The sequence below is a fragment of the Poecilia reticulata genome, linkage group LG17 (assembly GCF_000633615.1).
Source record: "Poecilia reticulata strain Guanapo linkage group LG17, Guppy_female_1.0+MT, whole genome shotgun sequence".
Lineage (NCBI taxonomy): Eukaryota > Metazoa > Chordata > Actinopteri > Cyprinodontiformes > Poeciliidae > Poecilia > Poecilia reticulata.
The window spans coordinates 16,870,846-16,888,316 of NC_024347.1; the positions used below are offsets into that span (position 1 = coordinate 16,870,846).

At 39.2% G+C, this 17,471-nt stretch overlaps 1 protein-coding gene across 3 annotated transcripts in view; it reads left to right on the forward strand.

Annotated features, from left to right (window-relative positions):
- kirrel1b (kirre like nephrin family adhesion molecule 1b) overlaps positions 1 to 13,582 on the forward strand; it is a 97,249-nt gene extending 83,667 nt beyond the window's left edge. For 2 of the 3 annotated variants that reach the window (XM_008433976.2, XM_008433978.2), the window contains 5 exons: positions 3,177 to 3,393; positions 4,709 to 4,816; positions 6,398 to 6,525; positions 8,021 to 8,131; positions 9,052 to 13,582. In XM_008433976.2, coding sequence (XP_008432198.1) covers positions 3,177 to 3,393; positions 4,709 to 4,816; positions 6,398 to 6,525; positions 8,021 to 8,131; positions 9,052 to 9,666 — 1,179 coding nt within the window. In that variant the 3' untranslated portion in view covers positions 9,667 to 13,582. The remainder of the gene's footprint in view (positions 1 to 3,176; positions 3,394 to 4,708; positions 4,817 to 6,397; positions 6,526 to 8,020; positions 8,132 to 9,051) is intronic. The other variant, XM_008433977.2, reaches the window with a different exon arrangement.
- The last annotated feature ends 3,889 nt before the right edge of the window (positions 13,583 to 17,471 follow it).

Consider the following 17,471-nt stretch of genomic DNA (forward strand, 5'->3'; position numbering starts at 1 on the left):
TTCTGCCCCCTCTGCATATGGCTCATTTCTGCACTAGAACTCCAGAGCAAATTGTAGACTCAGACTTCCATCTGTTTTTGGTGTCAGCTTGCCACTGTTCTCTCTTCAGCAGCCCTAATCATCGCAGATGCAGAAGTGATCATAGAGAGGGTGGAAAATATTTCCTAACAGAGGTTTCCAGATGTTATGTGGATGGTTTCATTTCTTCCCTGCAAAATTGTGAAAAACAGTAAAATGATCCATCCAGGCTTTTGGTTTCAATCGCAGGATGATAGCTTTATACTTCAACATCTCAAAGACAATCAGACAATGTCTGTGATTAACAAAATGATTTGCTAAAATATCAAATATAAAAGAGCATATCAAGTTTACCGTATCTTCTGTCCCTGCTTTGTGTTTTTGTTTCCCTTTTTCTCCCCTGTCTGCATGTGACAAACAGTGTCTTTAAAGAATCCAATGCAATTTGTTCTGCTGCTGCCAGACTTTGTCTACCTAGGCAAACCGTATTATCACAGAGAGGCGATATTTGCTTGGTTTAGCCATTTTTGGAGCAGATCTTCCTTTGTGTGCTGATTGAGAATTAGATGCCGCTGCAAATTCTGAACTGCAGAGATCTTGCTAAGCAGATAGCTTTGTAAATTTGCCCCCACAGCATTATAGACAAAACACAATAAGTGAGGTTGCAAAAACATAAATGTTGTAGATATCAGATACATCATGGCAACATTTATCAAACCTCAATAAGAGAAGAATGACCAGTACAGCGTTGCACTATGAAATAGTTTATGTTCTGAGATCCACTTGAATGCAGAAAGCTGAAATTTAAACGGGGTTTGAAAACGAGCTCTGAAAGAGATCAGTGACGCTGCTGACCTGACAGCCTCGGCCGGATCCCTTCAGAGTTTAGCAACTTTGATTCTCCGTCAGCTCTCGTTCTTGGCTGGAAGAATTTACAGCTCTCTGCTGGAGGACTACAGTCTTCCTGCTGAAGACTGGGTTACCAAAAGGTCAGATGCATAAGAGGTTGATGCCAGGAAGTCAAAGGTTCAAAGTGGTATTTTGAAAACATTTTTAAATATTAATGGGAAGTGTTGCAAAAAAAATATGCCCCTAGAGTCACGTATAGTTTTCAAGAAAAGTCTGTTTGCTGAGTTTTGTACATTTGGAGCTGATAACGTGAATTTTACCCTCTGACTGCAGACTACTCGTAAAAAATAGATTCATTGTGATCCAGGTTGTCACATTTTTCTCAACTCAGTATGTCGGATGAGGCTGCATGGATTAAGAGGTATAGATAAATGATGAATAGATGCGTTGTGTTCTTCTAAACAGCTGGCAATGCATCAAATATTCTGTGCCTACTTCCAATAATTAATGTGAATGCTTCCGGTAGAAGTTTTGTGCAGGTAAAAGGAAATAAAACTCCTTGAGAAACTGTTTATACAGCCAGAACTTCTCCAAATTTGCTCACTAATCTTCTCAAACAAACCTCTGAGGCCTTCAGGGAGGGGAAGGATTTATACTGAGACCAAATTACACACAGGAGAAGTCTTTACTTTACCTAACAAGTAACATCTCAAAGCAACAAGTTGCTCAGGATTTATTTTGTGGTATCTAATTAAATTAGTTGAATACAAATACAAGCCACAGTTTTAGCTTTCATTTGTTAAAATGAAATTTTCTGTTACTTAAAATCCCAAAGAAATCCAGTAAGGTTCTGAAAGTAGCTCAGGTGTAACTTTAGTTGGAAATCCGTCACACTTCAAGCAACATTACATAAGTATCCATGGTTTAATTTTGATGTATTAAACAAAGTGTGTCTTTGTACTCATGTATGATTGAAAGGAGTGCCTCTCGCTTTGCTTTCTCGGAAATTTGTAATTTCATTTTCTCTTCAATTTTTCAGAATAAAAATGGATTAAGCTAGGTTTTTTTTTTTGTTTTTGTTTTTTCATTTCTACCTTTTCCTGGAAATCACTGGAAGCGATGCTTGATAAAACTACAATTTATTCTGAACTGAATGTTTTATAAGATCCTGGCAGCGTAATATGTTATTGAAACCATCGAGAGGAAAAATAGAGGAATCTTTAGCCGTAACAAAAAGAAGCAACAAAGGGGGAAAAAAAATAAATCCATTATTTCAGTTTGACGTCTAGAATGAGTGAAGAGGGTTGTGGGGGAGCAATAAATTGAAATCAGAGGAAGAGGGATTGAAGGAGAGTAAAATTTTGTACCTTTCAGCGTCAATTATCCAATTGTGCAGTGCCGACGTGACAGAAATCAGAGCTTTTAGAGCGATTCAGCCCCCTGCTGCACTGCCACCGAGCCCGGAGCGTATAATGCGATACGACATTATAGTCCAGGCTTAATGCAGAGACACGGGGACTCATAAAATATGGAGTGTGGTGCTGTGTGCGTGTTCAATGAGGCAATGACAGACTCAGAAACAGCAAAAAAATAAATAAAACAGCTCCAGACAGAAGCGATGCAACATAATTATTGTTAGAAAGAGAGATTTAGAGGAGTCGACAGTACAGACGGACAAAAGGACGCATTAGATAAAACTGTCAGGAAATAAAAACGAAATATTGGCGGGATTTTGGATTTGTAACTCACTGAGTCATCTTTTTATTTTTTTCAACATCATTTAAAAGGAACATAAGCCTAAAATATGGCTGGATGCATATTTGATGCTGTAGTGCTCCATATTTAATATGTTGGAAATTCCTCCTTGGCACATTTTAAGTGGCAAAACCTGCTTGAGATTTTAACACCCATGTACACCTGCTGCAGCGTGTTATCTGCCTTCTGATTCCTTCATGAGGAATTCATTCCCTTTCCAGTTCGGGAATTTGCAACATGACAAATGCAGGTGTATTTAACCTTCATCAACCCCAACACAATCAGTTTTTTTAATCTTTATTCTTGATCATGTCTGTCTTTCTAGATGTAATTTTTTTTTTGTAGTTATCAATTCTGGAATGAAGTGAAATTAGCATTATTGATCCCTGAGGGTAAATTGCAGAAGCAAAGAATGGAGCGTAGATAAAAAGTTTAACATATTAGAGATTTGAAAGTAACTCATACAAATCTCATGTCTCTTCGAAGGAGCTGTGTTCAAACTGTAGATGTTTTTGTGTCCCAATCTGAAGTCGGTTTGGTTTTGTTTTCCACAGGTTTGGGCGTGGAAGGAGAATGTTTGGGAGAAGGAGAAAGGCACTCTGATGGAGCGGTACACGGTGGAGCAGAGCAAACCCCAGGCCCAAGGCGGCGCCGTCCTCTCCACCCTGACCATCAACAACGTCATGGAGTCCGACTTTCACTCCCCGTACAACTGCACCGCCTGGAACTCATTTGGACCTGGAACCATGATCATTACCCTGGAGGAGAAGGGTATGCTGGATCCAAACAGTGCTTGCTTACATGAACAGAATCAAAACCTGTTTTCAATCTTCAGGATCTCCAGGATTCACTGAATGTCGCTTATCGCAGAATTTTTTAAAAACTTGATTTTCCTGTATCTGTTACTACTTTAGTGCTGCATTCTTAGTACTTGTAAAATTTGGTTTTGAGTTTTATATCTGCACCAGAATGTTTTCTAGTAATCTGCAGAATTTTACCTCAGTTTTCTGCCACTTCCTCTTACTGTAGGAGAGAAAACAATACTTATCATTAGCATGAACTCAAAAATCAATCTGTTTTTAACTGGTAAGTTTGAGATTATCATATCGGGGCTCTAAATCCTGAGGTTGATGTTTGATTTTGTTTGTAGGCATTTAAATATCCACTATGAACCCTTTGCACAATTTGGAGATGTGTGCACACCTGGCTGCAATAACTGAAGTTACATGTGGTGGCATTAAAAAAGACAAAAGACGTGGACAAACCTATTTTTATGAACCCATTTTTAAAGTATTTTACATTAAGTAGCATTTAACCATCAGAAAGTAGTTTAGAGTCACATTTAGTTGAATTAATTGCTCTAGTTTCAGTTTGTTGCTACTTTAGACAATGTGAGTCAATTAAAGAAGAGAAGAAACAAATACTAGTATTGAAAATCTAGTTGTTCATAATATGTGATCATATTTGCACAAAAATGCCAGTTCAAGTTAAAGCAGACTAGTTACATCCAATATTCTATCAATGTTGGATAGAAAACGTTGACAGAATATTAGAATGTTCCATCTACTGTTGATTTTTCTGTTTTGACTGAGTCAAAACTGTTGTGATAAAGCAAATAATAAAAACTTTAGTTTTAACCAGTTCCCTTTAGAAACAGATGAAGTTGTGTGACTCAGACGGACCACTGCGTGTTCCTCGTCTTTTCTTGGTGGCTGTTTTGTTATGAAATCTCAGATCTCACATTATATTGGAGAAAATGGTTTCTCCACGCTCTGTCAGTCTGATCCTGCTCTTATTCTCTGCGCCGCTGCATTCCACAGGCTTTAGAAAATCTACCAAAACATCTCAGAGAGCGACAGAGTTTTGGATTTATTCTTCACACACGTCCACTGAAAGCGTTTTCATCCCCTTGTCTGACGAGCGCGCCTTATCAACATAACCAGCCCTCAGAGATTCGGCTTTGAGCGAGGACACAAAAAGGATTTTCCCTTAAAACTGAGCAGCATCCTCGTTAAGTTTTTGTGCAGCAGCGAAGCCGCAGCTGTCCCTCAACCCCCGACCCTTCTTCTGCTTGTGTTCGTTTCAGATATTGTTCCAGTGGGAATTATCGCCGCTAGTACAGTGGGCTCCTCCATTCTGCTGCTTATGATTCTGCTGGCACTCGCCTTCTTCTTCTACCGCCAACGCAAAGGCAGTGAGTTGAAAACTGTGGTTTTTTTAATGTTTGTTTATGGACATGCTCACACTTACTCTGCCTGTCAGTCCTTCTTTCATCAACAACCCCTGCTCTGTCGTTTTTATGTTACACGAAGTTAATGGCATATGCCAGCCGCACAGCATTTTATTCAAATGAGATTAATGAATATTCATGTTATATGGCAATCGGCCTTAAATCGCCCACTTTATGTTTTCATTTCCTTTTGCTGACATTGACTTGCTTGATATTCTCTTGCCACTTGCACACGCAGGATAAAGTAGCGACATAAATAAGAGCTCTGAAACAAAAGCCTTTAAAGGTGAATGGCGTTTAAATCATGAGTTTCTATATGTGTTATTTCTATAGCCAGCGGCAATCCAATTAGTAATTATGAACACACACCACGCTTTGTCAAACCAGAGATCTAAAACCCCTGTTGTGGCTTTCAGATGTTTAATTTCGAGCTGCTACACCGGAAATAAAGAAACAGGAAAAGACGTTGAAGGTGACTGGCAGAGTCCCCAGAGGGATTTTCAGGGGATAAAAGTACATACTCTGGTTCAGAGCTGATAAACACGGCTACAGAAGAGATATCGTTCAGAAAGAGAAACTCAAACAAACATTGTCGTCTCTGCAGATAAACAGTCTCCTGTTTGTTGTCTGCGATGGAGCGCAAGACTTCACAGATGGGAATCTTTTCTTTTAAGGTTTCTGTTCTGGCAGCGGAAGGGAGTTGCTCATGTTGGCAAACACTGAGTGTTCGCTTGTGTAGACTTGAAAAGTGCAGTTCTTCAAAAATAACGAAACAATATTAAAGCCATGGAGATTTTTTTTAAACAAATGTGATGCTTAGTTTGTAATTAGCAAAGAAAACGTATAATTCTGAGTAGAAATATTCCATTTCCGCCTCTGTTTTTCTTTTGAGTGGCCCTAGGTCCAATATTTGCCATTTTGTTCAAACCTACTTCCATTTCCATAAACAAACCATGTCATATCCATGTATTTATAGCTGTAGTATGTAACTTTTTTTACACATTTGTTAGAACTGTCACCATATTCTGACAGTGTAACATGAGACAGATAATCTGTGAAAAGATCGATCTCCTCCGTGAACTGTCGCCATCTGAAGAAATGCACCGCTCTGACCAAAAACAACCAATCAGAGCCAGGAGGAGGGGCTTAGTGCTGTCAATCAAAACCGCTGTCAATCAATAGCAGAGAGCAGTGGTGGAGGTTGAACAGGGCCACATGGAGGATGATTAACAGCGCTAAGACCCTCCACCTGGGTCTGATTGGTTGTTTTCAGTTAGCACTGGAAGCACTGGGAGAAGGCAGGGGAGCTCGATTTTTTTTTAACAGATTACGCCCCATGCCAATCAAATATGTAAAAAAAATATTGTTTTGTATAAAAGTTACATACTGCAGCTTTAACTGTTGTGTCCAAGTACATTTCTTTCATAGTTAAGAATTTTGATGCATTTTAACAGAAATCTTCCAAAATAAATCTGATTCAGTTTTGGGTTGTATTACCTCTGAGGCTTTTACATCGCATCGTATTGTGAAACATTTTTTTCCCAGGTCGCCGAGGTGTCACACTCGGTAAACCAGACATCAAGGTAGAAACAGTCCACAAAGAGACCCACAGCCTGGAGGAGGAGGCAGCCAACGTCTCTACAGCAACCAGAATGGTCAAGGCCATGTACTCCGTAAGTAGACTCCCATCTGAGTCACCGGGGGCGGCGGAGAGGAGGCGTACGGGTCATTGGCCTTAAATGTACAAATACACAGACAGTCAGGGCGACAAGGCAGGAGGGGTTCACACACACACCCACACACACACACACACATGCACACACCAAGGGAAAACTGAAAGCAGAAATAATCTTAAATGTCACACAAGGATAAGTATTCTGTTGAAAACACACAACCCCCATTCAAAAAAATAACAAAATTTGCATCAAGTCAATATCTTGTGAAAATATTCACACTAATAATAAATAAACAAACTTTAATGTATTTTGGGAGATTTTACCACTGCAAGGTTCAGCATAATCGGGAAGTGGTAGGAAAATTTATGGCTTCACGTTTTGTAACAATAAAAATCTGAAAATGCGGCATGCATTTTAACCTCTTTGCAGTTCCACATTTTTCAGCAAGTGTTTGTCAAAAACGTCTTTACCAGGATTTCACATCTACAGACGAAACCTTTGGTCCATTCTTTCAAAAGGTCCCTGAAACTGGAACGAAAAAGCACTTTTCAAGCCCTGACGCAGAGTTTCAACTGAATTTTTTATCTGCACATTAGATCCTGATATTTGCAGTAGTTACAGACCACATTCACCTTCTAAAAATGCTTTAAACTGCCTATTTTAATAGTTCAAACACCTGATATACCTTAATATGTACTAATGTTGACAGTGGAAACTGTTTTAGCTCTGCAGCAGAAGCTAACCTCTGCAGTCTCTATCACCACTCTTGGAGATTCAGCCAATCAGTGGCAAGGAAACTGAATGCCGCACCAGGATTGGCAGCTTCACGATGCCAGCCGATGTCGTGTCAAGTCACGTTGAAGTATTTCAGCTTCCAAAGCTGCATGTTCTTTTGAATATTTTAGGTATTCTGTCTTAAAAAATCCACGAAGAGGCAAATTTTCCAGGAAAGATTTGGAGTTATGTTCCTCAGAAAACTCCTCATATTAGTTAATTTGTGAATCCTGAACCAGAAGTAGATGGGGGAGGGGGGGCTGCAATGTGATCAAATGTGAACATTCTCAAATATGTAATTCACATGTGCATACTAATGTGATACTTGTGAAATTTACTACTTCACAAGATATACTTCTGTTACCGTTTCATGTCATCATCATATTTGCTGTCGTGCCCATTAAAGCTCCCATGAAGGCATAAAAGACCAACATGCAGCCATTCAATCAAAAATACACACTCACTTTAACATTGTGCTCCTTTTAGAAAATCTGTGGATGAACCGGAGAATCTAATCGGCGGCGCCCCTTTGAGAAGGTTTCAGACCGCGGCCCAGAAGCGTTTATTCTCCCCACTACTCTAACCGCTACTCGTCTTTCACTCTCTTGGGATGAAAAAGCTGAAACTCTGTTTTCCTCTTCCCTCCCTGTCGTCCTCTTCCTTTCCTTTCTTCACCCTCCCTCTTTCCGTGTGTGTGTTTCGTTGTTTGATGGTTTAGTTTTTGCCCTCTGTTTCCCTCTCTCCCTCCACTCAGCCATTCAAAGACGACATGGACCTGAAGCAGGAGATCAGGAGCGAGAGCGACACGCGGGAGGAGTACGAGCTCAAGGTGAGATGAGTCAGCGAAGGGGTTTTCATGTGCTGACTCTGGAGGTTTTCAGGAAAACAATTATCTGCAGCATCTTTGGCATCATTTCCTGCATGTTGCATGAGCTTTGTGGTCAAGTTCATCTCCCAGTTCCTGTAAGGTCTTGTTTTTCCTGCAGCACAGCATTTTCAAAACTGGTCAAAAGGTTCCTGTTTGCAACAACAAAACTTTTATTTATCATGACTTTTTAAACTGTGCTGGGAAACAAAATCCCCTCATTTTAACGTGTTTGTTTCATAGAAAGGCTTTTCTCGAAATAGGTCTTAAATATTTAAAGCCAAAAGTGATTCTGCAGTCGAGTACATCATTACTCTTCCTTTAATATTCTAAGCTAAGCTTAATATGAATAAATATTTAGTTTCTTGGAAATTTTATGGAAGTTTTCCCTTTGTGGTCTATGCAGAATCAGTATGCGTGACTATCTGAACATCTGTGGACCAGGACATTCTCCAGAAACGGCAAAATAAAGATTATGACATAAAACTGTATCTAGAGAGTTTGTGTCTGTATGACATTCTACAAACAGTTACTTCTATAAAATTACATGAAAACATTAAAAATTATGTTTTTAATGTTTCAGTGTGAGATTCATTAAAACATTCAAACAAACATACTAATTTTTTCTCGATTCATTTGATTGATGTTCAGCAAAAGCCTATTAATCAGACATCAACTGGAATCAGATATACTGAAGGAGGAGAACAACTAAAATGTACAGGGGAAGTCAAATAAACTATTTTTATAGCTCAACAAGGCAGTTCAAAGAGCTTTACACCATAAAAACATCATGCAGCCACCAACAAACTGAATAGATTTGCTTTTTCCAGATGTCTGAAACTTTTCTGTTTCTTACGACTGATGTTTTTTTGTTTTTTTTCTAGGATCCAACTAACGGCTACTACAACGTCCGAGCCACCACCCACGACGAGGCGCGACCCCAGTCCCGTGTCGTCCACTACCAGGGAGAGTTTCGTCCCCCAAACCCAAACACCGGGCCAGGCGGAGCCACATCCGGCGGACCTTCAGCTGCGGTCAGCGGTGCGGTTCCTCCCAGCGCGGTGCCAGGCTCCAGGGCAGGCTGCTACGACCCTCGCCCGCCCTCCAGGATGTCCCACGCTACCTACGCCCAATTCAACACCTTCTCTAGGGTGGCACAGAGGCAGGAAGCTCCTCCAAATCCTGCTCTCCCGTCACCCGGAGATTACCCCGGAGGAGACTGTGGCCTGCTGGACAGCTCCACCCAACTGCCATACGACAGCTACGGATATCCCTCCCAGTATCCCAGCTACCGCATGGGCTTCGCTCCCACCATAGAGGAAGGGCCGGCCTATGAGATGTACCCGACGGGACAGGGGACCGGGTCGGGCCCGGGAACGGGACAGCAAAGTCCTGAAACAGGGTTGGCAAAGTACGGGAGCTCCACCCGCTTCTCGTACTCGTCCCCTCCGTCTGACTATTCTCACAGACACACGCAGCGAATGCAGACTCACGTGTGAGGAAACTTTCCTGGATTTGCTTTCGGCATCAGCAGTGTTTTCACATCCCGTGTAAATCCTCCCGTTCTGTGCGTGGATCTTCAACAATCCGTTCTCCATTGCAATCACCGCATGGAAAATCTTTTTTTTCTTTTCAACAACAGTGTGACACCCCAACATTTAGGAAAGAAGCAATACATGCAGAGTGATCTTCACCCTGATCCACGCAGGCCTCCTGTCTGCTGCGGTTACCCATCAACAAAAGCAAAAGCGAGATTCACAATCAGGAGATGAAAAGAAGAACAAGAAGAGCACTTTGCCAACTTGGACCACCTCTCCTCACACCCTCCTGTCTCTGTAAATAATGTGAAACTTGGGCCATTTTAAAGTTATATTTCTTGTATAAATATATAAACAGCAAACCTCTCAGCAAGCCACACTTTTTGCATTTTCTGACTTGCATTGCTGAACACAAATCCAGACATACAACCACATTTCTTTTAAAAAAAAAAATGCATCAAAGGGGCAGCTTGGACTATGAATATAGCTGGCACTTTTCATTAAAACTTGCTTAATGGCTTTTTTTCTTACATGATCTACCTTGATTTGAGTGGGACAGCTCGTCTGGAGTGATCAGATTGCCAGTTCCTATGTGCCAACACACACAAAAAGAATTAAATGGTGTCTTTTCTTTTTCAAAGCGTGGACAGTGAGGTGCTCCGGGTGACAGGATACTGTACAAGACAAACGGAGCAGTAGCAAGCGTCTCTTTGCTCCTTCTCCTCCTCGTATTGTGTTTCTGTCATCATCACCCATTTCTATACCTAATATTTCATCTAAAGTCGATGCTATAGATAGTGTTTGTGAAACAAGGTGTGGTGGGAGCGCCTTTTCATTCTATACATTTCTGCAATTTGTGCAAAAAGATACCTCCCCTATCTTCAAGTGTTCAAAAAATATATATTTGTTTCTCTCACTTGCACAGTAGAATAGATTTTTTTCCATATTTATACTGAAGCATATAACAGAAAAACAAACAAAAAAAAAAACAACGGCATTCAGAAACATTTTATATTTAATATTTTTATAAGGAGTTGTGGACCAAAGGTTCAGCATTTTGGGCGACGCTCACTTTTTAACGAGTAACGCGGCGTTACGGTCGGAAACGGTCCGAGTTCCTTTAAAATGAAACGGTTTTTAATGTTGTAGGCTTAACGTAGAAAACTTAAAGAGCTTCACCTCGAAATGACAAGTATCCAGCCGATTCCTGCTACGGATATATTTGTTTGGCGTGAAACTCTTTCTTTGACTTCCTGTCTTCTGACTGGACTGCCTTTTTTCTAAAGCTGGTGACGACATTCAAAACGACGGGCTTGGAGCGAGCAGCTGCTCGGTTGGAGCGAGAAGGTTTAAATGTAGTCTAACATATCAAAGTGAGGTAGAGAGGGTTCTATCTAGCTCATATGGTACTTTGTACTATTTGTAAGTATGCTGATTTTTTTTCTCTGCAACAGAAACTCTGCTGGTGTCTTATGTCTAAGATTTTTCATCGTGTCATGTCAGGTCTTGGTGTGCAGATCTGGCCTTCAAAGCAGAACTTGGTACTCGAAACTTGAAACTCTGAGGGGATAAATCATGCAAGTTCCTCTCCCTCCTCTAAGTTGTGCTCAGTGATGTTGTTAAACTGTGGAGAAAACTGTTCTGCTTAAACATACAGCGCCCTCTACAGTCAAAAGAACCCCTTGTAAAGATATGTAAAAAGCCTAATTATAAAGGCATATTTTAATTGTTGTGGCATAATCTCAGTTTGAAAATGTTTTAAAAATCCATTTATTAATTTGAGTACATTTGTTTCCTGAGAGAAAAATATCCAGCACTGATAAATAATTTACTGAGGGAATCATCTGGATTCCCTTTGCTCCACTTGGTGAGTCATGTCTGATATTTGTCCATGTTCTTTTGATCATTATTCTGCTAAAAGACCCAATGATGATCTATGTTCCATTTTTCTGGCAGAGCAAATCAGATATTAATTCAGAATATCCTGGAATCTCAAAGAATTCATAATGCCATGCACTTTAAAATCAACCTTTCGACAGTGAACATTCCCCCAGCATCACAGTGGGAGGAAGTTGTTTTCTGCACATTTGTCTTTCCTTTCACATGAGAACCCTGCAAACTGGTTGCCAAAATGTCCAAAGCGTTTAGCAAACTCTGCATTTTGACATTTGTGATGGTAGGACAGAAACAAACATGTTTTCCTGCATGTCTCCAAAACAACAAAATGCCAGTTAGGTTTCCTTCATTGTGGAGATTTCTTAATTTATTTTACCTCCCTTACCATCGTTGTACATGTTAACAAGATAATCTTGGATGCTTATGCAGCATTGTTTGGTCTGAAGGTTTAGTCCTTTTTTCAGGAGTGTTTACATGTGATGTCACTATTATAATAAAAAGGTTATGGATAAATACTTCGATAATCCCAGACGCCATAAAAAATTTCCAGTTTTAGTTTTCAGGAAAAAGGTGAAAACAATGATTTTAAAATAAATTATTATTCCTCAGTGTGAGATTATTTTTCTCTGCTTAAATGTACTTAAATTAAGTTTTTCACATGACCCCCATTTCTTAGCCAAAATCTCTGGATTGTAATTTTCTTACACCTCAGTGAGGTGTCGGTGTCGACTCAAACGGATCAATGTATTTCTTATTATAGTTTCTAATATCAGCTATTAAACCCCTCAGGTTTAATACTAGAGCATTTAAGCTTTTTGTATACTAAGTAAATGAAAAACGGATTGATTTTTTATTTATTTATTTTATCCAAAAAGCCCCCTGTCCCCCAGTGGATTGAAGTTATTTATGTTTGCACTCGGAGCTTAATGAGATTCGACTAAACTGCTCTCTTCATCATCATACCAACTCAAAACGTCACATTTTATGGCGACAAGAATTTGTTTAGTGGAATACAAGAAAAGTGCGTCAATAATCACGATCCCAACGTTATAAGCTTCCACCACATTAAGTTTGCTTTTTTTCTGGACGAACATGAAAGACAATAAACCTTTCTACTGCACCCATCAGGAATAGATTCTATCTTTAATTTAATACCTTTCCAAAAGTTCCCATCCTGCAAGCTTCACTGAGCAGGTAAATTTAAAAGGTGCAGAAAGCAATAAGGAGTCACTCACTTGTATCTGTATTCTACATTTTGGAGCAGTTAAAAATGATTGTGCATTAAATAAGACCCCTGGCTGCAGAGGCTATCAGCCACTCCAGAAGTAATCATTGACTGTTTATATTTATCAGTCGCTCCATCAACCCTTCATGGTATATTATGGTAATTGTCTGCAGAGGGGCTATAAAAATGTGTTTATAGCTCTTGTTTTCTATAAAGGCAGAGAAAGAAAACCTCAGCCACGCTGGTTTGTATCTCGGAGGCAACCTCGCAGCTCCAAGGTCACGATGTAAACCATGTCAGCCGGGGAAGGGCGGCAGGTGGAGCTGCGTTTTAAATTTTAAACCGTTATCACCCCCCGTGGAACTGCGCACTGTAATCTATTTACAGCCGTTTTACAGAGTTGTAGCTGAGCAGTATTTTGCATCTGACTTGCAATCTTGTTACAACCTTGTGGAAGGATGAGTGGATTTGACGGAGAAGATGCTGAGGCTGTTGCACGCATAGCCAATCCATGCAGGTACTTGGGTGTTACCTGTGGTGACATTACAGTCTGTTGACATTACAGTTCATATAAAATGTTAAACACACACGGCCGATGCTGAGGTACAGCAGTGGAAAAATAACTACAGGTTCGTCTTAATACATGAAAACAGCATCAAACCGTAGCTGAATTTGAAGGAAACATGGACACTTTTACCTCATTAGGTTGTTTTTCCGTGTCTTTTTCTTATCCTCCGTGTGTTTTTCTCTGTGCAGTGTGTGCTGATGGTTTCTTTCAAACTTGCTGCCATGTGTCAAATGAAAAGCCATCTGCCAGCTTCCAAATGACAAAGACAAAACAGAGAATGAAATCACCTGAATATCGCAAACCTTTCTCTCGTTGCTTTCTTCCAGATTTCCATCATTTAGTCCCACCATCACACAGTACAGTGTAGGTATGTCTTTCTGGCTTGCTTCTATTTCTGGTGTCTCTTTTATAGAATATATAAATATTCATGAGTTCATCATATCCGCTTCAACGTTTTCTGATTTATTTTTATTTTAACCAAATAAGTATAAGTATTTTGTATTTACTTTGTGGTACATCACCAGTTGAAGGAAGGACCGGTCCAAAGTGTCTTTCACATTATAAAACACATTCTTTGTTGGTTCTGATCTAATTAATCAACTCATTTAAAAAAAAAAGTTGGGTATTGAACATCTGTGGCCTAAAGAACTTGTCAGTCATGCTAGAAATAGCCTGAAGTGGGTCTCAACTAGGCCAACCCAGACCAGGACCGGGCCAGACCCATGCTGGGCTGGACTGGGCTGGACCGGCCCAGACTGTCTGCAGAGCCTTGACATCCAGTTTTACTGTGTGAACCTTTCAGTGAGTGCCAAAAAAACCCATCAACTGAGCAGACATGCAAATGCAGCAGCAGTTTGTGTTTATTCTGACTCTGTGTCTTTATGTGTGGGTGGATTCAGATTCGTGTTTACGATGTCCAACTTAAAGATGTGTGTGTGCGTGTGTGTGTGTGTGGGCAGTATGCAACCCAACTCACTAGAAACATGTTTGGACCAGTGGAGAGAAGAAATGATGGTTTGACTGATAATTTCATATGTTGGCCAGTCACTCCTGCGGGTATGAAGGAAACCTTTCCTGACCACAGCGATAAAAACCCTGAAAATGCAGATTTTCCTCCTAAGTGTAATTTTTAACAGCTCAAATGTTGTTTGAGTGAAATATTGTTGCTTTAAGTACAGTTTTTGTTCAATATTTCATCATGATAAACCTTGTTTTTAACAGAAGAAGCCAGTATGATTTGGCTCTTTTCCTTGCCCTGCAGCTTTAATCATATATTTTTTTATTTATATTCAAATGTGAGACAAAACTGATACCTACAGCTAACAACTATCGCTGTTTGGTTGTGATGCAGATAACAAGAAGAAAACAAAACAAACATGTTGAGGTGAAGAGAAGTTTAACCAGATGGGTTAAAACGTTGATATATTTTGATGCTTTATAAAAAGGTTAAAATTTGATATTTTATCAGCCTTTTTGTGTAATAAAAACAGCTAAGTTCTGTATTTTTAAAAGGAAATTATTATTTTACAACAGCAACCAAATCTAAACCTTTGAAAGCATTGTGTAGAAAACCATTACAAAGATTAAACTGTAAATCTGATCTTGCAAATAAGTAAATAGCAAACTAGGTTTTTTTTAAATGGGGACATTTTAAAAAATGACCACAATAAGTGAAAATGATACATTTACTTATTTTAGTTTTTTGTGCAAGGTTGTTCTTTCATGTGTTAAATCTGAAAGCAACATTAATCAATACAGACGTTTAGAACACACACATGTACCGCTGCTCCAGACTTGACATAAATGCTATGCAAATGCATTATTTACTAATAAAAATGCTAAATAAAGTCACGCTGTACTGTGTTATCTGCGCTGACTCACATCGGCATGTCTACTGCTTGAAGTGGCTGGCAGAGGAGGATAGCTGGACTTTATTTCTGATTAGTTCAGTTAAATAAACCACATGTTGGCTCTCATTTCTCTGCATAGAGAATTGAACCTTCATCCCAAGATGGTCAGGCAGATTTTAGTTAACAGTTAGCACTAGTTAACACTCAAACCGTATTTCGTCTTGACCAAATATTTAGATGTTTGCTGAATTATCAGATTAATTTAGAGATCTATGTCGCACTTTTCAAATTAATAGAATTTTTTCCTCTCATTTTAATTTTAGGAAAAGAGCCAAATCATAATATTGATTTATTAGAGAAAAAAAAATCATGATTAGTTTTAAAAGTCCTGCTGGTTGTCAGTCAAACCCTAGTTGAATGGTGGACAGACGTTGAACGAGGAACCGCTTGGCCTTTGATGACATGAGAGGAGTCAGAACAGAAAGCTTGTTGCTCATCTGGCTGCAGAGCCTGTCTGCTCTCTGCATGAGGGAACAAGATGATGTTCTGCTTGACGCTGTCTGATTATCACTACAGTGAGAAAGAATCCATGTTGCACTTAAAACCGCGTGAAGTGGAGACGGAGATAGTTACGAGGCAGATAATGAGTGAGTTCAATCAACCATATATAATCTTCATTCTCCAGTTCTTGATTTGTATCCCTATATATTGTTCACGTGTATTAAGTTTTGTTCGGTACTAGTATATTGTTTTTGTTCAGAAAAAAATGTGTGAAAACAAACTTACAAGATACTGAAATATTGTTTTTTCTTTCACGTTTCCTGTCATGTTTTTGTTCAAATTCAATGTAATTATTTTTTCACAATATAAAGAAAATAAAAGATGACACAGTTTCATAAGAAGTTTGCAAAAGTATTTTATTCACTTCGCAATTAATAAACATTATGTGGCTAAATTAGATGACAGAATAAAGAACTGAATTAGTGTTTTTTATTCCTGCAATAAGATGCTGGGAAGTTGTTAGTTTAATCATTTTATCCCAACAAAGACAGAATAGCTAAAGTCACTCAAACACTCCTGTATGGCTGGATTAGTATTTTTTCAAGGTACTGTGAGTTTTTCAACAAAGGTCTTTGAAATTCATGAAATTCTTGAACTTCATTACATCATAGGAACATCTGAAAAAAAGACACAGCAACACTGACGCAGTAAAGTTTGTAGAAAACCAGATTTCTGCCTGCATCAAAACATGTTCGTAATAAAAGTTTCTGTATTTCACATGCAGTTTATTCAGGTCAGACTGACTGACTGCACTCAAACACATTGTTAGGGGTTTGTGGAGTTGAGCAGAAAGAAGGAGAATGTAAAAGTGTGTCTAAGTTTAGCACAGAAGAATTAAGGAGAATAAAAAGCTGCTTCCCTGAATTTCAGCTCAGCGCATAAAGCCACAACAAACACATGCAGAGTTTCTCTTGTTCTTTTCTTTTTTTCCTCCTTTGTCTTGAAGCACTGCTTTCTTTTTCCTCTAATATCAATCTCTCATTTATTTTTCATGAAATATTTTTTCAGATTTTCTCTCCGTCTTCCCGTCTCTTCTTGTTTAGTCACTTTTCAGGGTTTTCCTGAAAACATCGGTTTTTTGCTTCTAGCATCTTCTCATCTCTCTCTTTCACCTCTTCTGCTTCTGCATGTCAGTACAGATTCTCACTTTGCCACATTTTCATGACTCTTTCAAATTTCTGTACAGCTTTTCATCCGTTAGAGGAGCTCTAACCTACTTTTCCTCAACTTCACCCCCACCTTTCTCGTTGTCACTTCTCTGTTCTCACTTTCTTCTCACTCACTTTTCACACATCTCTCTCTCTCTCTCTCTCTCTCTCTCTCTCTCTCTCTCTCTCTCTCTCTCTCTCTCTCTAACCTTTTGTTTTCTTTGTTCATATTTTCTCCTTTGCCTTCTGTTAACTTCTCAAGCTTTCTGTCTTTAATATCATGTCTATTTTTCCATCCATGTTTTTTTTTATTCCTCAACCTTAATTTGTTCCCCTTTCCTCTGATTTTACTTTCTGTTTTAACTTTTTTCTGCTAAACCTCAAACTCCCCGCCCTAATAAATCATTGTTTTGTCGTTGTAGTTTCACTTTTTATCATCAAACATGTTGTCAGATATGTTCTCAGTTGATTATTCAAAGTGCTTAAACAGACGACAGCTGCACTTCTGATTAATGCCG